At 40.1% G+C, this 25,305-nt stretch overlaps 1 protein-coding gene across 6 annotated transcripts in view; it reads left to right on the top strand.

Moving 5' to 3' along the window:
- The window catches only part of ARHGAP18 (Rho GTPase activating protein 18), a 176,698-nt gene that overhangs the window by 36,039 nt on the left and 115,354 nt on the right, over positions 1–25,305 (top strand). The window contains exon 1 of one of the 6 annotated variants that reach the window (XM_014847686.3): positions 21,021–21,234. The exons of the other annotated variants lie outside the window; for them this stretch is intronic. Coding sequence (XP_014703172.3) covers positions 21,122–21,234 — 113 coding nt within the window. The 5' untranslated portion in view covers positions 21,021–21,121. Of the gene's footprint in view, positions 1–21,020; positions 21,235–25,305 lie in introns of those variants that run through there. 6 annotated transcript variants of the gene reach the window in all.

The following is a 25,305-nucleotide window of genomic DNA, read 5'->3' as shown; positions in this document are numbered from 1 at the left end:
CAAGAACATTCATAGCACATGACTTGTATGAATAAAAATTGGAAACAGCCCTAACTGCCATTTACAGTAGAGTGGATAAATTGTGTTCGATCCATATAATGGAGCACTATACAGCAATGAAAATAAGTAAACTACACATATTTGAACAATGTGGATGAATCTCGTGAGCATAAATTATAAGCAAAAATGCCAGGCAGTAAAGAATACATATTATATATTTACTTTCATATGAAGTTCAAAAAACAGGTAAAACTAAACCATGATTTTAGGAATGTGTGCTTAGGTGGCAATCCTATTAAAAAAAAAAAAGGCAAGGAATTGCTTATCATACAAGTGCAGATATCGGGGGCAGTGATGAGAAGGAAGGGGCACAAGGTTTCGGGGGGTTGGCAGTGTCCTATTTCTTAACTGAGGTGGTGGTTCCTTGAGTGTTTTCATTGTGATAAATCATAGAGGTACACATTTCTCCTTTGTATATTTTTCTTCATGTGTAAAATAGTCGACTGGTCACAAGGACTGGAGTATCCACTAGGCATGTCAATTTATACTCTGTAAAGTCAAGTCACTTAGAAACCATTTTATTGGTATGTTATTAGGGAGCAGTAGTGACACATTTCAGAAGTGGGAAAATTCTTAAGAGTTTGTCTGGTTAGCACAGTGTCTCTAGGCAGACCAACATGTGAGGTGATGCCATGAAAAAAGGTTTTGCCAGCAAAAACAAGAGGTGCTAGATGCATTAGACTTGAGCTGTTTCTCTCAGTGATGAGGTCTAGCTGGTCTCCACGTCCAGTTGGTGAGGCTCTTTGCCTCCTGGATGTCGTTTGGATAGATACTGCCATTTTCTATACTTTTGGCTACTCTCCCTGCCTTGCCCAAGCCTTTCCTCCCTTGCCCTTTGATCTTTCCTTAGATATGTTAACTCAATAGGATTGTCAACTTGTCCTACTGGCATGGTCCTGCTGTCCTGCAAGCTGATCTGTTCTTCAGGCTACTTTGGATCCTCGGACCAAGGACTGCTCATTGCTCACGTTTACAAAAATTCTTTGGGGGCCCCTTTCTGTAGTCTCCACAGACTGACAAGATGGGCATATGGAGTTGGATGGAGAAAGTATGTCCCATGGAGAGATCCAGTTGGTGGCCAGAAGTGCAAGACTGGCAGATTAAAATGGAGAGACTGAGAATAGAAATCAAGACTGCACGTCATCTCCAGAGCGGTGATCATTTTTAGAGTAGAACAGCTATACAGTGTGAGTTTTCCATCAATATCTTAAATTTTTTAACTATAACCTTAGTTTGATAGAAAAATAAATTTGTCATCTAAAACTTTTATATTTGAGAATGGATCATTGCATAAATACTGTCAACATGAAGTTTTTTTTGTTGATGATGGACGTTTTACAGCATTTTCATTGGCGCTGTCAAATTATAATATATCTAAACTATTTCAAATCACTAAAATATTTTAGCATTTATGGGGTTCAGAATTTGAGTAGTTCTTTTGAAAGACTGCCTCAAGTCTAGGAAAAAAGTAATAGAAGGTACACAGAGTATAATTTTAGAATTTTGTGTTGTTATAAAAGTTGAATTCAGGGTCTACTTTTGTCCTACTTTACTATTACTAGGAAATATATCAAAATACTGCTAAAATGTAGATGCAATCAAAATTGAATGAAGGGGTTTGAGATCTATATTTTCATTCATATATTCACTTATTCTGTGACTCTTTCCATTCCATTATATTCTTGAGCAGTGCCAGAAAAATCCTTGTATTCCAGACAATCCGTCTCTGAGTAATCCCATTCATTCTAGTTCTGCCGTCTAGAGCAACACAAAATTCATTCTCTGTTCAATACCCTTTCAAATATTTGAGGCTATAGAATTTGAGCTATAAGAAAGTTTGGTGATCATCCCAACTCGTCTTTTGTAGATGACAGAACAGAGATGCATGACATGATAATTTACCCAATGTCATACTCCCAGGTGGTGGCAGCAGTGGTACCAGAACCCCATCCTCCATGAGAGAGGCTGGGCCGTTCTCTCTCACGCTGCAGCCACTACTGCAGATTGAACAAGGTGCGAGGCTCTGATGAAGGTGGACCTGCAGAAAGGGTTTACCTTCTCACTAGTCAGCTTGTGATCTTGGGTGAGTGAGTATTTCCAATCCTTGGAAATACTATTACATTTGTAAAATGTAATCATACTTACTTTATATAGTGGTTGTAAGGATTAAATGGGATAATGCATGTAAACTATTTAGCACAATGCCTGGTATGTAATACATACGCAGTGAATGTTTGCTATTATTATTTCTGAATGTTTTTTATTTTTGGAGGACAAGCATCCCTATTTCCTTTTTCTCATATGATATATTTTGGGACTTTCCTACCATCCCAGTCATCCTCTCCAGATATACATTCTTCTTGAAATGTGATATTAGGGCTTAAAACAAATACAGTTTACTTAGCTCAGAGATGAGCATGATAGATCTATCTTCAAGCTATGGGCAAAGATTATAAAATATTTTAGAACAATGAAAATTGTAGCTCACTTGTAAAGTTCTCTATGGAAGAACCTACATTTACCAGTGTACGTTTTTCCTTTCCCCACTTGTGTTTTTCTTTTCCTCCTTCCCATAACCCTCTTAAAGGAAAACAAACATATCATTCTATAGTGAAAAAAACAGAAAGACATGGAGCCATACAAGCATTCATGCCCTGAGAAATTGAATAAAAAGGACCAGAGAAGAAACATTTGTCAAATTCTTGTAGGTCTACTCACAGGTGACCAATAGCCATGACTTTGTCTTTCTAATTCTGGATGGGTTAATTTCCAAATCCGTCTGTCTGTGTATCTCATTATACACACATCACTTTCAGTGTCGGTATTTTGTTTGATTGGTGGGAAATACTAGTTATAACTATATCCTCCAATTATAACAGTTTTAGATGAATGTGAGAAATGATAATGAAATAATAATGGTTATTCCTCCTAAAACTTCCAAGTAAAATTTCATCTGAGGGTAATGATTTTGTGTAGTTGTTACTTCCAAAGAGATGTCTGGAATGGATTGTAATTCTCTTATCCTTCCAATTGACTCCAGAACATAAGGCAGCCCTTTGAATTTGCCCCAGAAGTTGATGATCATTCTAATTTGATAAACCATGTAAACGGAAGTTCACATGCTTCCTCAATGTATAGGGACTACCTGAGATGTCTAGTTAGTCACCTCTTCTCAATTACAGAATTGTTCCTTTGCTCCAGGTCTCTCTGGAAAGCTGGGCTTCCACGATAAAGGAAGAATTCACGGCCCGTTGGGCTGAGTCTGGAAGTAACTCACAGCTTCCAAGCAGCCTCACTTGGAATAAGCCCACTCCGTAGTCATCACTCCTACAGGTTCTGTTCCCAAGAACCTGACCTCGAACTACCTTAGGTGACCTGGATGAATAATCATGCTTGTTGCATCATTATTGTTATTTTCATAAGCAACATGATGGTAGTAGTTGAGAACCAGACTAATGGTTGGAGAGCAAGTTCCACTTCCAGCTACTTAACTGTGCAGCGTTTGAAAAGTCATCTGACCTTTATGTTCCTGTTCTTCTTTGAAACCAGACAATGATACTTCTCTTAGAGGCTGCATAGCTTAATCTTTAAATATATGAACTATGGAGCAAAGTACCTGGATTTGGTTCCATCACTTAAGAGATCTGTGAATTTAGGCAAATTGTTTACCCTTGCATCAATAAAAGAAAGTAAAGATACTAGCTATCTCATACCATTATGTAAAGATTAAGTTAGTTAACATATGTAAAGTGCTTAGAACAGAACTGGCACACAGTTATCACTCAATACTAGCCATTGTTATTTTCAACAGTAGTGCCTCTCAGAGACAAAGGGGATGGTAGATAAGAAAGGGGCTCTGAGTAGAGAAGCTTTCTTTTATATTGGTGTCTGGCCAACTTGATAGAAGCTTCTTGAAGCCAGGAGCTGGGCTGTGTAGGTGCCACATGGCACCCAGTACAGTGACCATGAGGGAGTGGGTTTCCTAAATGGACCAAAGAAAAATACCCAACCCTCCTTTTTCCAATTTTTTACTAAAGGACTGAATGTCTGAAATTATAACTTAAAATTCATTATTTTTTTCTGATCCCCTGAAATTGCTTTTATTGATGGCTCTTACAGTATTCTCATTCTCCCTTACTCTGACTCATCATTGATGGCTCGCCTGCCAAATTTATGCAGTGTTTATCTGGCTTGTCTCTTCTTGACTTATGAAATCCCACGAAGGCTCTGTGACTCTGCAATGAGTTGTAGCTCTGCTTCTAAGTCTCAACTCATCAGTATTTTCTTTACAGCGTGGGATTACTTGGACATACCATGTAGAGAAGAAGCATGAGTAACGAGAAGAGTGTGTGTTGGTGATGAAGGAAAGCTGATGTCTGAGTGGGACCTGGTTTTGAATTCCTTGGCACTTTTTGGTCATGGACTCTGAAGGCAGTGGCTTGTTTTCTCTTCTTTACAATGGTGGTGTTGATACTCAGGTCAGTCACCTAGTTGGGGGCTGATTAAATGTAATAATGCATCTGAAGCTTCTGGCATACAATAGACACATTAAATATTAGTCCCCTTCCCCTTTAGAAGGTAACCTGATGTCACCCAAGCTTGTTATGCTAATGACAGAGAATTCTTTGGTTTACATTTGTCCTGAGTTACCAAGCTGTCTTTGCTGCCAAGGGATGATTTTGTCTTTCAGCCAGCAGGTGGCAACCAAATTAAAGCTAAGAGTTCACCTCATTATGCTAACTGGCAAAAATATTGCCTTTTCATATTAATGCTTGATGGAAGTGACAGGTGGATGAAAAGCATTTGGCCCTGAAGTGGAGTCACCCCTGGCTAAGGCATTTTTAACACAAGTACCCAGATACAGATGAGTTTTCTTAGGGCTGCTTTTATTTCAGTACCAGAGTAGAGCAGTCATACATCTTCTTAGACGCCTGTCAGAGGAATCATGGAGATTTATGCAACATTGTGTTTCAAAGAATGAATCTATTCACTTGATTTGGCAGTTTAAAAAGTAGAGTAAAAAGTAAAGTCGTCAATTGTAAAATAGAACAGTTATAAAAATACGATTTCATTTTATTTTTAATCTGGTTTTATGAGATTTTTTTTTTTTTGGTTTGCCCACTGTGAATTTGTGTGTGATTTTTAAACAAAGCATACCTTTTAACTAAAAAGACTTGAGAAAAGTATAAGCAGGGTAGACCCCTTTGTAAGCCCTGTCTTTGAGTCTTTGATAGTTTTTTTAATCTATAAAGTGGGAATAATATTACCGTCACATACACTATTGTTGTAAAGATTACAGTAGATGATGGATGAAAGCACTTAGTGTGGTGCCTGGCACACAGTAAGCAAGCATAATCCATGGCACTATTTAGGGGATTTGTATTACTGTCACAGATCATTAAAGGTGGGCGGGACCTGGGGGCCCATCTGATCTAACACTTTCGTTGTCCCATGAGGAGACTGAAGCATACAACAGTTACTTGCAAAAAGTCACAGAGCAAATTAGCATCAACATCAGTTCTGGAAACTAGATGTCCTGAAGCTGCTGGTCTTTTTACTACTGATACCGCTGGATTAATCTTTAGCTCTGGCTAGAGGTAGAGGGTAGAGAACATGGCTGTTGGGGATTGGCTGCCCCTTCTCCAGGGACTGTGGGCAGGGGAGTGGAAGTGGCAGGTGCTGTGATGCCTGTGTTTAGAAGAGATGTTCTGATCAAGCCACAGTCCCGTGATCCAAGCTGCTGATATGCTTTGAGATAAAGTCAACTCCGAACTGTTAAGTTAAACCCCTAATACTAAGCTTTCTTTTCCAAAGCAAGTTCTTGCTATGCTACCTTTCTCTTTCGACGGGAAGACCATGTCTACTAGCCGTTGTACTTGACACATGTTCAGCATCCTGTGAGTGTCAGGAATGGCTAATAGTCACCACCATCAACAGTGTTCCAGGCAAAAGAGTCAGTGACACTCACCTATGACAGCTGCTCTCCCGCAGCCCCCCTTAATGATTTGCAGTTTCCTATAAAAGGCCTTTCAAGGAGGAGGAGGCAGAGGAGCAAACATTTCCTCCCTATTGAGCTTGCTCTCACCACCCTTGGCCATCCAGTGTTTCTAGAGGTCAGGGATTTTGGACACTGGGCCTTGAATCAGTTGGTGACTATCACCATTAAATCTACGTAACCTACCAATGTGCAAAGTGTGGTCCAATCACACTGTCAGGGAAATTCACGCAGTGTTGTACCCTAGACTTATTGTGTTGGGGCTGAAAAGGAGCACAGAGGTCCCCATGTGCAGTGCATTTTACAGTTCAGAAAACAGCAGGTCATCACTGGGCTGTCGCATCCCAAATGACCACAGTGGTTTCTCCTTCCTATTTTATACCAGTACTTACACCTGGCAAAGATAATACTTTGGTTGTCTCAATTATAGTTGGAAATGTTCAAAACCCAACCAAAACATAAACGATGGTGATTCAGAGCTGGAAACAAGGGGCTTGTGTACTCTGCCAGGCACTTGTGTATATTCTGTAGTGGACCTGTTTCTTCCTTTTCTGATAGTTCTTTTCCCATTTCGGGTCTCTCCCTTAAATTCAGGTCTTTGTTAAACTGACAGGGCTGGAGTTTACCACATTTCCTGGGACTATTCATATCAAAAATCACACCAGGCTCATGGGGGAGCCGTTAAAAGAAACTGAAACCCAAGGGGATGTTACAGGTGTAAATAGAAGAGAGATTTGGGTAGGTGGCATACAGTCCCCTTCTCAGAGAGGCTCAACTCATACCAAGTGGATCGCTGCCTCTGACCCCTGTGAACCTAAGGGTAGGATCCTCATTGCAGGGCTGCTTCCAGACAAACACATGAGGCAAGAACACACGAAGGATGTTTCCGGCCCTGGAATAATTTCAAGCAGCTAAGTTAATAATGTCTCTAATGTCTAGGATTTGTAAAGCAAAGGTCTTCTAAAATAAGATACTTGTAATTTATAATTAGGCTTAATTATAGTTGTTGATTAGTGATGCCAGTGATAGTTTATGCTGTGCTGCAGGAAATTAGGGACTTTGCGTGCTTCTCTCGATGCATTTTTGTCATGTGTTCTGCAACCCAGGAAGATAAAGATAGGCTAAGACTACGGACAAATTAGTCATTTCTAGTGTGGTAGTGATTCTGGTTTCTCTAGGAAAGAGGAGCTAAAAGAATAGAATGAAAATGATTCTTTTTCCTTCCCTATTTCAGAATGTGTAGTTGAGTTGCTTTTCCCTCATAAGTGATAGAGAGTTGTATTAACAATGACAGATTCAGTAGAATAGCTTATTCTTACCACAGACTTCCAGCATTTATCTTATCAGCCGAAAAACGATTTCAGCAGGGGCCCAAATCTGCTGCATTTCTATTATGCTGTTTTCACGGGTTCTCACTGACCTATCCACTCCCTTCTGTGGGGAAGCAGGACTCAAGGTTTTTACTTGTGTCCTTGGCTAGATCAGTGGCTTTTACATGGGTACTTTGGTCAACAAATACTAATGAGTGACTATGTGCAGACTTTATATGGAGAGTGCAGAGATGGTTAGAACCTCTCTACCCTAGAGGACCATATAATCCTATGGAGTCCTCGTGTGTGTGCGCGTGTGCGCACAGGGGAGGGAGTTGGCAGAAGTATAAACAACTTCGGTATAAAAGGATGAGTGGTAGAATAAAGGCCAGACATATTCTATGGGACCATGTAATAGTGAAATGATCACAGGTTGAAATACTGTTCATACTTCAGTAATTGGACATTTCTAGAGAATGTCCGAGGGAGATCTAAGTTAATAGCTAGTACTTCCCTGTGAGAAATAAAGGCTTTCACTTTTTAAAATGCTAGGCTCTGTATGTGGCTTAGTGGTACACATTGAACTAAAATGGCCAGCCTCAAATCCCTCTTATGTTGGGACACGGTACAGAGAGAGAGGGAAGTAAGTAGGAAGTTAAGTGCTCTGCTGCATAGCTGACTCTGATCAAGGGGATGTAGTTATTGGGACCAACTATTATCTCAGCATAAGAGTGCGTCTCCTTTGGAACAATCCTTCATTATGAACCTAGAATTCACCATAATGAGATTCCAATGACTATGTTATAACTTTAACACATACAAAGTCTGGAAATATAAATAGCTTAATTTTTCCCTTGAAGGGATTAGACTCCCTCACTACAGAGAAAATGTGTAGGGCCCTTGTATGATTAAAATATGGATCCGTGGTATTTCTGTTGTCAAATTAAATAAGAGGGTGTCTTAATTGTCTACCTATTTAGTTGAAGGACTTCATAGTGTTCAGAGTACTGCAGCTCTAGTACTCTGCTCAGCTGCTAGTAATTTGTGCTCCCAGTTTCCATTAATTTTATGCAACAATGCTCAAAACAACTCAGTACAAATCTGCTTGAGATTGGAACTTCTAACTGCACCATAATATTCCTTTGGAATGGATGCCATGAGCAACAAGCCTTAATAAACAGATTGGGTGACTGATTTAAAGTCAGGAGACCTGAGTTTAAATCTGAACCCTGGTGGTTTTCTCTCTTGTAAATCGCTTAATCTTTCTGACTAATCTTTCAGTTTCCTCATTTGTCCAATAGAGGCAAAGAGAGAGGATTAACTGAGATAATAGAAATGAAATAGCAAAGAGTAGCATGTAATTGACACAATAAATGCAACTGGGGATCTAAGGATTTGGGTCCACTAGCTTTTTGCAAGTTTGTTATTTCTTGCTCATCAACTTTTTACCACCTATGAATACAGAGCCTGGCACTGGTTGGTGCATGGCACAAGTATCAGCTGAAAGAAAAAACTGATGAGTGGCCAAGGAACACATTGTTATAGAGCAATAAACAAACGACCTGACGATATTTATGCCATGAGTGATATTCTAGGGCCAGTTTAGTGACCCTCACATTAATCCAGGAAATGGAGAGTTAAGAGAATATTCCACGACTATCAAAAGGTAGTTAGGAATTTTCTTCTTTTATTAATTAATTTAAAGTTTGCTGTATCAATTAATGGGGTGGGTGAGCGACTTTGGTATTGAGAAAGGAATGGTTGTGTTTCTATCTGAAATCTGTCAGATTACAATAAATTCACTGGCTGGTGCAAATCAGAAATCTGAAAGGAAGTAAGCTATGTCCTTGCCAAGTGATCCAGGCCTCATCAGATGGTTTCTAGGACTTCCTGAGGGTTCATGTGCACTCCTAGAGAAAACAGCATTTTGTCCCAGCAAGACTGGCTCAGTGAAAATCCTGCGGTATGGATCAGCCAAGGGACAATCCCAGAGTCTTTCCAGGAGTCCCAAAACCAAGCCAGGAAATGAGATGGGTATAGGTGGTAACAGGAAAGTCTGGAAGAAGCCAGACCTGGGTAGCTTCCAGTTAAACCATGCCCCATTGCGAGGTGTCTGTGTCACTCTGAAAGGCGATGAGCCTTCTTACAGATGAAGAAGGATAAATAGATAACCAAATAAAGAAATCTAGAGTAGGGGTTTTCATATTGAAAACGGGAGCTTTGCATTGAAGTCAATTATTTGTAAGAGTTGAAGATTAAGTAACTACTTGTAACTAACTCACCTTTTGTGTTTCCATGAAGAGACTGACAACTTGTTGCATTCCTGGAAGAACTGACTATCCTTGCTTTGAGCTCTCTCTTACCTTTGCAGTCTTCTAGTCTCATACCCAGAGCACTTACTTGATTGCTATTTTTGGTAATGTTGCTATTTTCTGGTAACATGTTTGGTAACTTGATTGCTATTTTTTGGTAATATGTCCTTGAAGGTTGAGACAGAGCTAAGCAGATAGTAGTTACATAAATGTATAAATTCTCGATTGAATAAATGACTCTATCAGTATCATTTATTAATGATTTGAAATATGTGACACATCTTAAAAGAACCAAATTTGTGACTTTTTTGGTGAAATTAAAAAATTGGTTCTACTTGGTCATTCAATTTCTGTATTTCATCAATTCTAAGAAGTATATTTGTTTCATTCACATTTGAATAGCTCTGAAATTGGAATGAAACTTACAATTGGTGGTGTTCAGAATATTATTGGCAGTATTTTTTCTTTACCAGTGGTTTCCAGATAATGAATGATAAGTCTAATAAGATAGGTTTCTTAGATTTGGTAAATTATGATAAGACTAAACTTACCTTAATAATGCATATGCTGCTTTATACACAGGATAGAATAATGGGAAAAGCATGGATTTTGGATCAAAGGAATTTTATTGTGAATCCTAGCTCTGCCATTTTTTTGTATGTTTGTTTTAAATCTGGGCAATAAGCTTGCCCTGACATTAGTCTTTGAGTTGCTGTATTCTCATCTGTACGATTAGGGGTCTGCACCATATAGACATTCAATGAACAAATTCAGTGAATGCTTCTTTTTTTCTCTTCACCAGCTTATTTGTACCTTACAACAGCCCTGTCAGGTAGGAACATGTAATTTCCATCTTACAGGTTCAGAAACCAAGGCTTAGCTGCACAAGTAAGTTAAGGGAGAGACCTCTCTGGAGCCTTTGATTTTCCATAATTCCCCTGAGTTCCATTAGGTTGCTCACAGGTAACTATTGACATAGGTGAGAGCTTAGCTACTTTTTTGTTGGTCAGTTTCCTTAGGCAGCCTGTGTAACAATTTACACAATACCTTAATAACAATATCACATACTACATCCTTTTTGGAAAGGATTTTACCTCCTGCCCTCATCCTGTAAACAAGGATGGGTCTCTATTTAAAGAGAAGGAAAAGGAAGAGGGAAAAGGATGTTATATCACCTGGCCCCGCATTTTTGGGAGCAGATGTTTTCCTCATCTCATTGTTCACAGAAAATTGGTTCAAGATGGAATAAACCAAATGTTCAAAAGTATTGTGATCTGTAAATCAATTCATACTATTCTTTTGTTTGGATAGAACAAAACTATGAGGATGGATTGAAATTGAAGGTAAGCACCAAAACCTTAGGGCTTACTGCGAAACCCAAAGTGCGTGATCAGACTATACTATGATAGACCAGTAGACAGTGGATATTAGACCCCCAGGCCCTAAACCTCTAGGTTGGAATCACTGTAGGTGCTGTGGAAATTGCTTTTGTGTTTTCTCAGTTTAGCCTGGGAAATTTTAATTACAAGCTTTTTTCTTTTAGCCTCAGCATTTCTTGTTCCTATTTGGTAATCACATTTTTAATTAGGTTGCAAATGGATCAAATAACAAGGAAATAGACTTAATTCAGTAAGAAAATATCATCAGACTTCAATGAAGAGGATATGAGTGCCTGCTGTTTGAAATTGCAGTTGGGTTTCTGAGTGAGCCGAGCCGGCTTCCAGGCTGCCAAGGGCTGGCTGTGTGATAGTGAGCAGTGCACTGATGCGTCTGAAAGCTTATCATCCCCATGTGAAGAGAGAAAAATTTAAAGGGCCTAGCAACTGCCTAAAACTTGATAGGTGCTCAATAAATTCAACTTTCTCATCTTTCTTTTTCCCTTCTTTTTTAATCTTTTACCCATGGTTAACAATTTTTGTTGTCGGTTTTGAAGTTTGACGGGTCTAAGTGGACTCCCAGTGTGGAAATTCAGCGTCCCTGAGAAAGGGGTAAATGCTGCACTCATCAATGAGGTGGGCACACGAAAATGTGTGGGCTACTAGTTCTCTTAGGGAGGGCTGGCGAGAACTCCAACACTTCAGGTATGAAAAGAAAATTTTCCTCACCTACCCGATGTCACCAGGGACCGCATAACTGCGTGTCGCTTGAGGCCTTCCCACTGTGGGAACATATCAGAGCCTGTCCCCAAAACAACTTTGTTTCTAACCACTTGTTAGACATTTCCATTCATCCAGGTTAGAAGCCAGGGGGTGATTCTGGCCTCCTCCCTCTTCCATTCCCACTTCCAGGCATCCACCAGGTCCTAAAGTGTGTCTTGCTACAATGTCTCTGTGCCGCTCACTGCTGTAGGTAGCAAGGTTGGGAGAGGAGGTGAAGCACAGGCCAGTGGGCCGCTGCTGCAGTATTACAGCACCCTCCTAACTGATAAGCAACACTGTAGTGCCCTCCTAAGGATCTCTTTTCTTTTTCCTCCCATCCATGCTATTTATAGCCACCATAGTGTTCTTTCTTCCGCAGAGCTGATTATGTTACTATCTTGCTCAGTAACCTTTGATTAGTCCCTGCTGCTTATGGAATATCGACTAACTACTTGCAAGGCACTAGAAGTCTCTGAACACCTGGTACGAATTTATGTATTTTTATGTTGCATCTCCCTGTCCTGCCTCCCCTCCCCCACCTTGCGTCCTTCACAGCACTTTGTGAACACGCCTTGACTTTGTGGAAGCAGTCGGCCGGAATCCCTGCCTTAGCTTCTTTTGTTCTCTCTCCTTGTGGAAAGCCCTGCTCTACCCACCCTAATTCAAGACCTAGTGGGTTGTTGTTATTTGATATATGTTTACTAGCATTTTCTCTAATTGTGAAATAAACGTTTAATACAGAAAGCTCGGGGGAAAAAATCATGCTTGCACATTACTTTAATTGTGTCCCCTTTCTTGAAACCTTAATAGATCTTGGAATTCTGTACCTCCTTTGGTTGTTCCCTTAGCATTTGGGTATTCATTCATCCATTTACGGAACATAAACTCCTGGGGGCTGGGTGGTATCTGACCCGTCTATACCTCAGGTTATCTGTTGACGTGAGCCAGTGGCTATGCAGTATAACCCCACATGTGACTTTGGTGGTGAAACTGTGGGTTGTTCGAGAGTCATGTTTTTTTTAGAGGCAGGCCTACTAGTCTCTCTCAAAGTAGCCCAGAAGGCCGTGGACGGCGCCTGGTGCCTGCTCTTGGGCCATTGAAGGAGTCTCCACCGGGCTCATTTTGTGCCTCTCGTTCACATCGAGGTGGTAGAATGTTTGCTCTGGACCGAAACATTTGAAAAGTCGTTTTTTCATGTTTGATGGTGGCTCCAACAAGTTTTTTTTAAAAAATATATATCCTTCTAATATGTGAATGCTCATAATAGACTTCACAGAATACTGTGAAGGCAGTCTCTGGAAAAAAATCTGATTCTCGTGGGCTCTGCACATTTCCCTTTGTCTTCCCTAAGTGAGGTGTTCCTGTGTTCACCAGGCTTTATTCTGATGATCTTTGCAAGGTAAGACTAGAATTACTTTTGAGGGGGGCAGACTGGCTGTGAGGAGAATTCTGATGCATGTCTCATTTTCGTGACCTAAATGTGGCTCGACTGCTGTGATTTGAATTCTTGGTAACTTAGAGTGATATAAATTTCCCAGAACATCACAGTGTGTGACTTGAACTCAAAGACTTGGAAGGGTATATTCAGCTGGAAAAATTTAAAAAAACAACTTCTGATTAAGAGGAGGGAGTGATGTGGCCCAACATGTGCATGGAAATTCTGAAAGAATCACCTGCCTTTGTCACACCAAGGCACTTCTCTCCCTGCTCTTTGCTCTCACGCCAACTTGTGATAAAAGCTCTTCTTCCTGACTCTGTCTAATCTCCAGTGTTGGCGGGTATTTGTATATGTAGAATGCATTGTGACGTGCTTGGAATGACGCCTGCACGGAATTTTATGACGTTTATCGTTACTTATTAATCCTTCCCTGCAGGAATGTGACATATCTCATATTAAACCTATAATTTCATTATCGAGAAAGGAAGAATATATGTCTTACATACTTTTAAGGAAAAATACAAAAGTGCAATATAGTTAGCTGGAAGACAGGTTGATGGAAAATCATATTTTCTACTCCGTGTAGTACAATCCAAGTTTTTTTCAGTATTTGAATTGTAGAGAACTATATGGGTTTTGGTGGGGGCGAGGGGGATAGAAATTTTGAAGACATTATTTAGGAGTGATTCACAAGAGCTAGACATCAGGTCTTACATAGACATTTTGATTGAGCTGGGGACTGCGTGTTGAGCAGTCTTTGAACGTGAGCAGTTTATGTGGTGCCAGGATACAGCATTTTCCTCACTCTGTAACCATCTGCCTGACCAGTGGTTGCTTCACCTTTTTTCGTTAGCAGCTGCTTCTATAAAAGAAGTAGTTGGGAGCAGATATAGATAACTTCTGACAACTCAACCCTATCATTTGGGGTCTGTTTTAAAATTATAGAAGGGCAAGGTCCTCATGATTATAGCTATGTTCTTTGAGCCTCTCTAACAAGCCAGCTAGCCAAATTATTAAATAGAATTGAAAGCAAATAATTCTTTAGATATTTTCAGAGTATATTTCAGGAACACAAACAATTTGGGGCTAAGATATCATGTAAGGAGATCTTTCTGAATTAGAGTGAGGTATGGGGCATTTGGGTGAAAATCCTTTATAGTAATGTCTAGGGCAATGGTTCTTCATCTTTTCTGAAAGCATATTGAGAATCTGTTGAAACTTATGGACTCTGGCTCAAAAACACCAGTATAAAGAGTTATACTAAAAATTCTTCATATAATTTACATATTTCATTGGAAATTTATTCTTTCATAGAGAAATAAATTTCCAGTGAAATAAGTCAATTATAACCAGTGAAGTAAATTCATTGTACCCAATAAAGTAAGGTATTATACCAAAATTTTGCAGAGACAGAATACTTTATTTCAATGATTCCAGATTGCCATTAATTATAAAACAAACCAAGTGAATTTTTTTTAGGGAAGTAAAAGTCTTACCACCATTTAAAACAGTCTGATTGATTTCAAGGTATATACCAATTTTAAAAATGTTAACATCTTTTTCCTAGAATTGAGGGAATATGGCATAATTTTTTTTTTTTTACCAGGAACTATGACTCACTTATTTGAAAAAAATTAATGATTAGTTCCAAAAAACAAAAATAATATGCCAAATGGTCAAACAAGAAACAAAATAAATTCTTGCCAAAATAAATTTTAACAAAAAGCATGTTTCTCCACAAAGTAATGTACTTATTTTCTTTTATATATAATTCATTTTAATTTCCTTTTGATAACAATTCCTGAAAATCCTGATTCCTATAGGTTTATAGGAACAGCAGAGAAAATTAGAATTCTTATAACTTGCTGTGTTGGACATCAAGACAGGCCTGTCAAGAATCCTCCAAGACCCAAAGCTGAAGTCATGGAAGGAAGTCAAGAATTGTTACTCTCCCATTCATCCAGTAGAAGCAAACTTGAGAAAGAGCTCTCCTAAGATTTTTGCTTGCAGAGAAATTGAGAAGTTGTTTCTCTCTACACCAGCATTCAATTATGGCATGCAAAAATTTGTCTAGTGTTTCAATTTCCAACCTCTGCTGGCATGGTGGCTGCTTGTCCAGAACAAATCTTCTTGTTCTGCACCTTTGAAAATGAAAAGATTTACTCACTCAACTGACCAGAAATAATTGATATTAAATGAGTCCAACTCCCTGATTAAATTCCTCTTTGAAATTATCTGGAGGGTTTTCCTTTTTTCTTAAAAACTAAAACTTCTCTAGGAAATACAAACATATCTGGCCATCCCCTGGAAAACTACCGAAGCTCTGTGTAATCAAAAGAATACTAGTATTTTTCTATTATTTCGTGACACCACTTTTTGAAAAGTTAGTGATTAAGGCCCACACTCTGGTGATATTGACAACTTGCATGATTCTAGAATACTTTTTGTGACTAGTGTGTACACTTGTAGAGAGCATTGATCTATGATGACATAAGAGTCTAGTTTCTTCACCTGACAAAGCACAATGCCAAGGAGTTGCTGAAAATTCTAGGTACTCCATCCGTAAATGGAGTACAAGGATATTTTTTTTCCAGTAAAATTATGCTTCTCCACTTTTGAAGACACAGAAATTTCCCAAAGGGCTCACAAAATAGAAATTCTTTTTTGATGCCATCTGTCTTTGCAGTTTTATCAAGTATTTTGGTAAAAAAAAAAAAAAAAAGGTCTATTCCAGGAACTACTCTAAAACATTAGAAGAACCACTTTCATTTTAGAATGGATATCCACCAATTTTTTTTCAATAGAACTGTAGCTTCTGTTTCCTTGTTTTTCTCCAAGCCACAAATCAACTCAGCCCTTTCCTTAGACATTCAGCCTCACCAAATCTTCCCCAATCACAGAGGCTTCTTTTCCTTGACAAGGAGATACGCATTCTTTGTAGTCTACTTCAAGACAAAGTTGTTGCTTTGGGGCAAATCTAAGTATTGATATAATTCTAGATATTTCAAATTGAGTCTTTATGCAAAAGCAAAATACTACCTTTCCAGAGTGTACCTACCTACAGAATACACTGTATTATTCTTACTTGGTGCTTCTAAATGCAAGTGTTTGTAACATGGGTATGCAGCAATGAAGAGAAAACCAAAGAAAAGTTTAGGGTCATTGACTTTTTCTCTTGCCTAATTTCCAATGTAGGCTAGTTTTGATGTAAGATGTGGATTTACCATGAAGCTAAATGATGTTAAACTTTTGGAGTCCTGCTCTTGCAAAGCCGCTTCCAAGGTTCTGTATCTAACAAATGCTGTAATCTTCAGGGTTCATAAACCTAGATCTGTTTCTGCCTGATATTTTAAAAAATTTTGCAAAAATGTAAAAAGTGTGTTTAGAAGCATAATTGCCAGAGTATTTCATTTCTATAAGCAGAAACAATGTTTGATGTGATGGCATAATGATAATGACCTTGTCTAGTAGTATGTATACTATGCCATGCTCCTCTAGTAATTAGATGTGAAAAAGAGATGTCAAAGTAGCAGAAGAGAAACTGATGTGTTTGTGCCTGTCTGAATGTTCATCTCCATAGCATTGCACTTACATCAATATTCTTTTTGGTTAAACACTTTAGATTTGCTGTAGATTACTTTACCTCATTAATTATTCATGTGGACCTTTTCATAAACAAAATAGAGTCTGTTCCAGGACAGCTGTAACCTTTCTAATGGTTAAGAGCTCAGGCCCAATGATCATATCAACCCAGGTTGACATGTCCTGGTTCTGCCGCCCACTAGCTGGGCAACCTCCTTTCCTCATCTCTAAAGGGGGCATAATTCTAATATTTATCTCTCTGGATTGTTGTGACAAATAAGAGACTGTACCATGTCTAGCAAAGAGTAAGCACTTCAACATTAGGTATTGCTGTTTACTGGTAGTAAACTCTTTAACTGTAAGAAAGACTTTCTAGATGTTTGCGAGAAGCCTAAATTAGCCTCTGGCAACAGCAGTTACAAATTATCCCAGGCACAGCTAGTGTTTCTTCCTGGAGGAACAGTTAAGAAAATAACTTTGAGAATGCAGAAAGTTTTAGACCTGTCCATAAAGAGGGAAAAGGCTTTTTCTTTGCTGTTCCAGAGGCAGAATTAGTAACAATGAATGCAATTCCCGAGGAAGCAGCTTTGGAATCTGTATATGGAATAATTTTCAGTCACAGTTCCCCAGCGCCGAATTGGCTCACCAGAATTATTCATACAAAGGCTTGAGAAAACATCAGCTAGGAGGTATTAGAACACTCCCTCCACATTAGTCAATGCTGCTGTATAAATCTAGGTTTGATCACCCATGTAAAACTTTAACTTCACAGTTGATGACTAATTTATTCAAGTTCTCGTTATGTTATTGTAAATTGAGTTTAACTTTGCCAATTGAAAGGTCAGTTTTCACACGCCCTTGTGTCCCTATACAGGCTTTCAGTCATCTTGCAGAGTTTGTTTGAATCTACTCATTCTCCTTAGTTAATTCCATTTAAAGCAACAGAAACCAACTGAGAAAAATTTTGACAAATATGTTGATTGCATTGCAATCTTGGTACACCAAAAATAGAATCCACACAACTAAATAGGCTCCTAAATAAAAATCTGAGAACCAGTTAATAAACTCTTTGATAGGACTAGCGCTGAACCTAAGAATTTTTTTTTTCATTGTTTTTGAACATGGTTGTCAAATTGTCTGCGGCTGCAATCCTATCTTCACGCTATTTTTAACAACCTATCTGGGCACATAAATTGCAGCTTCCTTTTTCCTCCCTGTCATCCAGTACACCCCATTTAAGGAGAATGAATGAAATGAATGTTTCAACTGTCTTGATGTTGTTAATTACTTTGTAAGATGTTTCATAACAGGAAAGTGTTTGGCATGCAATGAGTAGCCTGGAATATTAACATCTTCCAGGACGCTAGGGTCTCAGTGTTTGTTTAAAGTGGTTGCGGAAGGGAGTAAAATAGTACTTTTTTCATAACATGTGTCTCTATGAGGAAGGGTGATGTGGTGTAAGAGATGGACTCTAGCTAAATCTTGATGGGGTTTTGCATGTAAAACAAGAGTAGCCTTTCAAAGGAGCATATATAGTACGGTTTGCTTCTGTGATGGTCATAAGAAAATTCGGAAAGCTATTTTTCATGTACTTGAGCCTATGTTTGAGGCTATGTACACCAGGGCACAATCCTGCCAGCTGTCTGCCTGTGACAGGCCATATCCTCAGAGGAGTAACAGGGCTTAGAGGGCAGAGAGGAGAGGAGCCCAGAGGATTTCCATGTACCTGAAAGTTAAATTAGTAGGATTCAAATTTTATGTACTAAGCTGTATAAATCAATTTGTACCACGTTTTATTTTCTGCCTCACAAAAATTAAAAAGCATGGCTACTGTGAACCCAAATATTATTTTGAACTTGTAAAATAGTTACATTTCAATCTGCATATTGTATTTGTTATCAAACATGTGGAGGGAGCATAATTAGGCAAAGATATAACTTACTCATCATTTTGGTTAAAACTGGACAAAAATCTCTCTTCACCATGAGTTGTCTCATTAGAGTTGGCAGTGCTCATTGCTGTCGGTGGGGATGTGTGACACTAACAGACTGAGGATATAGCAAAGGAGGAAGGAAAAATAGAAGAGAAATGAAGGAAGAAGATAGAAAGGAGGTCTAGGGAGTAAGAGAAAGGAAGGAGTGGGATGAAGAGGACAACAGAAGAAAAGAGTTTCCAAAAGATAGAGTGTACAGCCCGCCACCAATGATTGTAGAGGGTAGTGATTCTGTAGTTTTTCATTTCAGAACTGCTGTATATATATTAAAAAAGGTGAATGTGGGGAGCATTAATCATTTTTCCACATAAGGACTCTAATCGACTTACCTTTTTGCCTCTCTTCATGCATTTTTCATTTTGCCTGAACTGGAAAGCATGTCATCATAGCTTCACACTAGTATGTGCATGGGAATCACTTGTCTAGTATTACCAATTTTAATTTAAAAATTTAGTGTACTTTATAAGGATGCATTAAACGCATTCAGTTCTTTATCCAGTCAAGCTTCACTGAAGGCCCACTTTGTGGAAGGATTAAGTTAGATGTGGAAGGAAGAGAAAAGAATGACACTGGGACCAGAGGGAAGGGTGCCTGGCAGAGGAGATGGAAAAACTAGTGTGGGTAAGGTAGCAAGAACATTCAGTGGTCTGTTCAAAAGTTTGGAACTGGTTCTGTTAGCCATGGAGAGCCAGTGAAAGTTTTTTTAAGCAAGACGAGACATGCATTAGTGCTGTGCTTGGGTGTGATGATAATCTGCAAAATAACTTAGGGGAGAAGGCAAGAAAATGAACTAACAAGGCCATTGTAAGATTGGAAGTAAGACCTAAGTATGGGGTGCGGAGGAGACTCAGGCAGTGGGGATAGAAAGGAGACAGCAAGTAGAGCCCTGTGTGGATGGAAGTGGAAAGTTGAACAACTAATTGTGGAGGGGAAGGCAAGAAGCTATAATAAGATTTTTTTTAGGAAGACTTTTGTAAATAAGAGTTCACTAGATACTAAAGTGGATTTCAAAGAAATAAATTTTAGATACTTTAAGAGTAAGTATGAATAAAGTACTTATTTCTCATGATCCTTTTAAAAACGAAAGTGTCAACAGTATGTTTATGGAATGATGAAGTTGAAAACTTTTTATGAGGAATTTTAGATAGATCCACTAATGGATCATAAAGATCCACGAAAACCCACTTCAATTCAGACTACTAGGTTTACAGAAGAGAGTAGAAGTTTTCAGAGGAGGAAGGTCAGAAACATCTCTTGAATTTTTCATACCTTTTGAGCTTGTTCCCTAGTGTACAAGATAAAGAACAGCATACTAGTTAAAAAGAATGGAATTTCGCCTAGAATTCTATTCAAGTCCTGCTTCTGGTACAGAACAACTGTGTTATCTTAGACAAGATCCTTCATGTGCCCCTCAGCTTCACTTTCCTTATACTTTGCAGAATGCAGATGGTGATACCTGTTGTAGGGTGTGTGTGTGTATGAGAGAGAGAGAGAACTGAATTGAATGAGACACTACCTGTGAAACACCTGTCACCGACAGAGCCTGGTGTACAGTAGGTCTTCAACAAATGGTAAGTACGTTTGTTTTTGTTCTCAGCAGTAACATTTAACAGAGTATTAGTAGACGTGCCTCTTTTTAGTACTGAAGGGTGTTTGGATAAAAGCCAGAGTTCAGCTTGACATTGGCTTTTATGGGAAAGAAGACATTCCAGGGGACACAATCATTTTTATGAAGACTTTTAAACCAGACACAAAGGTAAAGCCTTTCTTGTGACCTGTATTGCAGGGTTTTGTCGCAGGTCCATTGGTTGTTGCTATGGTTAATTTTAACGCTGAACGTGAAGGGGTCAAGAAATGCCCTTACTCATGTTACATGAAGTAGCAGAAATTATCAGATAGAAACAGGAATTGGGAAGGGAAAAAAAGGCTCCGCAGGAAGTCATTGTTTCCTGACCCAGCGGCTTGTACTTACTCTGATGAGAGGACTCTACAGCTGGCAGTGTAATCAGACCAGAATATCTCTGGAGGAGAGGGCTACAAGCGCCCCCCACTCCCAGCCCTTAACTGAAGCCCTGGGACTGCAATTGCCCGGGCTGAAACAATACTCTGAGTCACCGCCCTTCTCATTGGACAGCCGGGCAGCCCTTCTTGGCAGGGGCCCCGCCCCTCCGCGTGAATCCCCACCCCGGGGGGAGGAGCTGGCCGATGCTAATGAGCCGAGTTTCCAGGCGAGCCAGGAACTTCATTCCCTTTTCTGTGACGGGATCGCAGAAATTATGCCCCTTCTCTCACCATGAGCTGGCTGTCCAGTTCGCAGGGAGTTGTGCTCACTGCCTACCACCCCAGCGGCAAGGACCAGGCCGTGGGGGGGCGCCATGGCAAGGGAGGTGACGAAGACACCTCGAGGTAAGCCCCAGCATTTGAAAGCCAGAGAACAAAACAAAACCCTCTTACCTGCGCCAGGAAAAAAGTGACAGGGAAGCTGGTGTGGGGAGAGAGGAACGACGTGCTGACCTCCTGCAGCAGCAGAAGTGGTTGGCTGGGGGTTTCTGTCCTTCGCATCTCATCGAGTCCAAGTCTGAAATAGCCCATATGTGTTGGAAAGGATGGAGAGGAAGGAACTGGGCTTGTGGCTATCAGACTTGTGGCTTAGCAGGTGCATTTGCAAGTGCTCCAAGATCAAATGACCATATTTGAAGCACTTCCTATGAGGTGGAATTCTTGAATGGGCTCAAGGCACAGCTGCTGGAACTGCTAGTCGGGAAAGTGTGCCAACAGGCAGGGGCCGTTCACTGTACAATCTGTTGTTGTTAGAGTGTGTGTGTGTGTGTTTTTTCCCTCTCCTCACTGAAAGCAAACCTCTTAGGCAAAACGCCCAAGACACTGGCCTGTGGCAGTATGTTTCACATTCTTTTGCGTTGTGGATTTTTTTTGGGGTGGAGAGGGACTTTCAAAAAGGAGCATTTGTCAGGTCGTAGTACCCTGCTGCCGGAGAGAAATGTGGTTAATGTTAAATTACTTTCCAGGCAGAGGGCAAATGTTGTATAGACCACTGAGCCACAACGAATACTTCTCTCTCTCTCTCTGTGTACTTTGTTCTGTTTTTCCAAGGACTTTTTTCCCTTCATTCCCTTAATGACCTTCTCGCCAGCTGAACATTTTTACCTCCAGTCTTAGATATAAATTGTAAATATTGGCCTAGAACCTTGCAAAAAGCAAATGCTGACCTAATAGTGTAAGACACTAAATTAGTTATCAGTAAGCACATTTCCTCCTTGACGTCTAACGTGATGATAAAACCTTCTTTGTTCTTATGTGACTTATATCTTAAGCTGGAATAATGCCTTCTTTCATTTGTTTTAAAATCTCCAGATGTGGGGGAGGGGGAACAGTCAAAAGAATGACTAATACTCTGTGTTAGATTCTCATGCTGACCAGAACTTTTCCTCACATAGCAACCGCAGTGTGTAGTCCATTGAATTAATTCATTTCCAAAGACGAAAGGGAATTGCTGCTTGTGCCTTGGATGTTACCACTTTATTTTCTGTCATCTTAGGTATTTTCTGTGAGAGATCATGCAGTGTTTTCTGCATTTTTTGGTAGAGCACAGATGTAGCAGTAAGCAGCCTGCAACACCAACCCCATGCTGTCCGTAACTTGGATTCCACGTGATGGTCAGAATTGCCAGAACTGAGCAAAGTTAGCTTATTCTCCAGCGACTTTACTCTGGGGTGGCCTGAGGATCTGAGCTGAGTCTTGGATCTTGATTGTGAGAATGGAAAGAATCTTAGGGACTCGGAGTCCAGACCTCTCTTTTTCACCATGAGGACTCAAACCCCAGGAATTAGTGAGGATGTCACAAGCTCTGTGGTGCTAGGCCTTTGCCTGGGGCTGCAGATCCGGTTCTGGAGACTTTATCCTGTGCTTGCAGTTTTGCAGCCTGTTGTGGGTGGCCCATCCTGGAGTGGGTTGAGACAACAGGAGAGGAACAGATCATTCTCAGCCTATTTGCTGAAGCAGAATCAAGAGGTACTGAGGCCACAGGGTGGGCAGCTGCCCACACAGTGAGTGTTCGCCTGGCTACCATATTGCTTGTCCATCCTACCCCAAATTCCCACCACTGAATGAGAGTCCTAGGGACAGTTATTTATACTAACTGGAGAAGATGGGAGCCCTGGTTTGAGGGCTGGAAGGAAAGGCAGGGAGGAAGGACAGTCCTAATAAGCTTTTACCATTAACCATGTTATCATTTATCAGATAAGCTTAGGGTTATGTTGGGAGGCTCCCCGTTTAGCCTGTGAGGGTTGAGATACTGGATTTTGGTTGGCAGGAGGGATTTGAGGGTGCAATGGGGTCAAGAGTGAGCCCCTAAAGATGGTGGTGGGGGGGTGGTGCCCAGGGCTTTGGCTCTGCCTGGGTTGGTCAGCTGGTGCTTCCCACATTGGGCAGCTGCTCCCAAGTGCAAGGTTGATGGCTGATGCCTCCTTTAAAGAGCTCTTCCAAAGGCAGAACAAAACCAAACTCTTAAAAGAGGCAAAGTAGGTTCTGTGTTCCCTCCCACCTGTTTAGCAGTTGCTGGAGGGAACACAGAAGTCTAACTTTGCTTAATGCAAGATTTTGCTCTTCTAAATAACATGTACTTCCATGAACTATTTAATCAACATTTAGTTCAATAAGATGAACTCAAATATATGCCATTTGAAAAGTAAAGGGCTGTGGGTATGACTTAGGATATTTATAGAAAGGATTTGATATTTAGCCTCACCTTACCAAGTCCTTTTTGATTGTTGTTTGGTTTTTGGGGAAGCTGGGATAGTAGGAAATTAATATTTTTGTGAGTAATCTAGTAGTCTAAAATTCTCTGCATTCCATTCCATTATCCCTCTCTATCAAGACACACTCATTGGATGCCTAATTAAGGAATCCATCCTACTCCTGGTTAGAGCCCCTCGAATTCTGTTTTCATCTTTTTGTCGTATTTCCTCCTCAAAACATTAGGATTTGAAGAAATATGCTAATGTTAGTTGTTCTGACTGACTTGTACATAGTCAAATGTTTCCAAAGGAAACTACTTTTTATGAGTAGCTATATTTATAAGACTTTATTTACTTGTTAATTTTCAAGTGGGTTTCTTAATGTTTACTTTTGCAGAACACTTTTTCAAACAATACTACATTTTGTCTCTCTTCACTTTCCCGCTATTTTAAGAAAAACTATCCCATTTACTTTATATTAGTTTTTGCTAATATTTTGATAAATATTAATGTCAAATGTTATTTTCCTTCTTATTGGAACTTTAACTCTTATTGACATGAGATATTTTTGTGTCTCCCATGAATAAATGTACGGCATTCATCTTAGAAGGTCTTGTTTGGTTGACTCCATTTGCCACTGGTGTTGGGCAAAGCAGAACTAAGAGGCAGTGTGTCGTGATGACATGCCCCCTGAAACTCTGGGCTCGAGGGTCAACCTACTTGGGTTCACATCCCGACTCTCCCAGTCATTAGCAGTATGGCCTTGGAGGGGCTATTAACTCTCTACCTGTAAATTGAACTTCATATTAGTACTCATTTCATGGAGAGGATTAAGTGAGATGATCCACGTAAAGCCCATAGAACAGTGTCTGGTTTATAGCTAGCTGCCCCTTTCTTTGACACTAGGTAAATGGAAGAGGAGAGAAATTATTGAGCTTTGCAGTGTATAGCATATTCTCCCTTATTGCAGAAGCATTTTCATAAATATCATTTCATCATGTGTTAAGAAACATAGGCGTGATCCATGTGCTTAACTAAAATGGGCATAACTGCAAGTTAACCACACTGTAAAAGTTGAGGCCTTTGAAGTTTGACAGACCTTCGAAGTGTCCTTTTGATCCATAGCAACATTTACAGTTGGAATTAGTGACAACCCCGTACAGCAGGCCAGCCGTGGGGCATTGGTGGGTCACGCTGAGGACTGCAAACGTTGACTTTTATGACAAGATGGAATGTGGGTGGGTCCTCTTTTGGCAGCTGGACTGTTGCTGGCTCCATTCTTCCCTCCGCCTCCTTTAAGAACTGCTGCTGCCCAGTGTGCCAAATGGAACAGGGCTGTCCTGGTCATATGCTTAGCTTCCTTCTAGACTTTCTCAAGTCCTACCCATTTCTTGGTTCTGTAAACTTACATAGTAAGCATAATCATTCAGTCACTCAGTCATTCCACATATAATTACTGAGCTCTTACTGTGTGTCAGGCAGTTGTCCAGGAGCTGGGGCTATATTGGGGAACAGAACAGACAAAGACCTGTGTATGAGGGAGGGGGATACGGAGTAGAAAAGGAAGACCTGAGCAGGTGAGCCTTGCAGATATCTGTGGGCAAGAGATAGGGAAGAGCTTTCGAGGAGAGGAGGGAGAGGGAATGTGGAAGCCGTAAGCCTGGAGCCAGCCCTGGAGCAGGTGCCCAGAGGAGTAAAGAGTCCTAGGTGGCTGGAGAGGCGA

The sequence above is a fragment of the Equus asinus genome, chromosome 24, assembly GCF_041296235.1.
Source record: "Equus asinus isolate D_3611 breed Donkey chromosome 24, EquAss-T2T_v2, whole genome shotgun sequence".
In the NCBI taxonomy this organism is placed as follows: domain Eukaryota; kingdom Metazoa; phylum Chordata; class Mammalia; order Perissodactyla; family Equidae; genus Equus; species Equus asinus.
The sequence above is the reverse complement of the archived record's forward strand: the minus strand, read 5'-3'. Positions and strand labels throughout refer to the sequence as shown.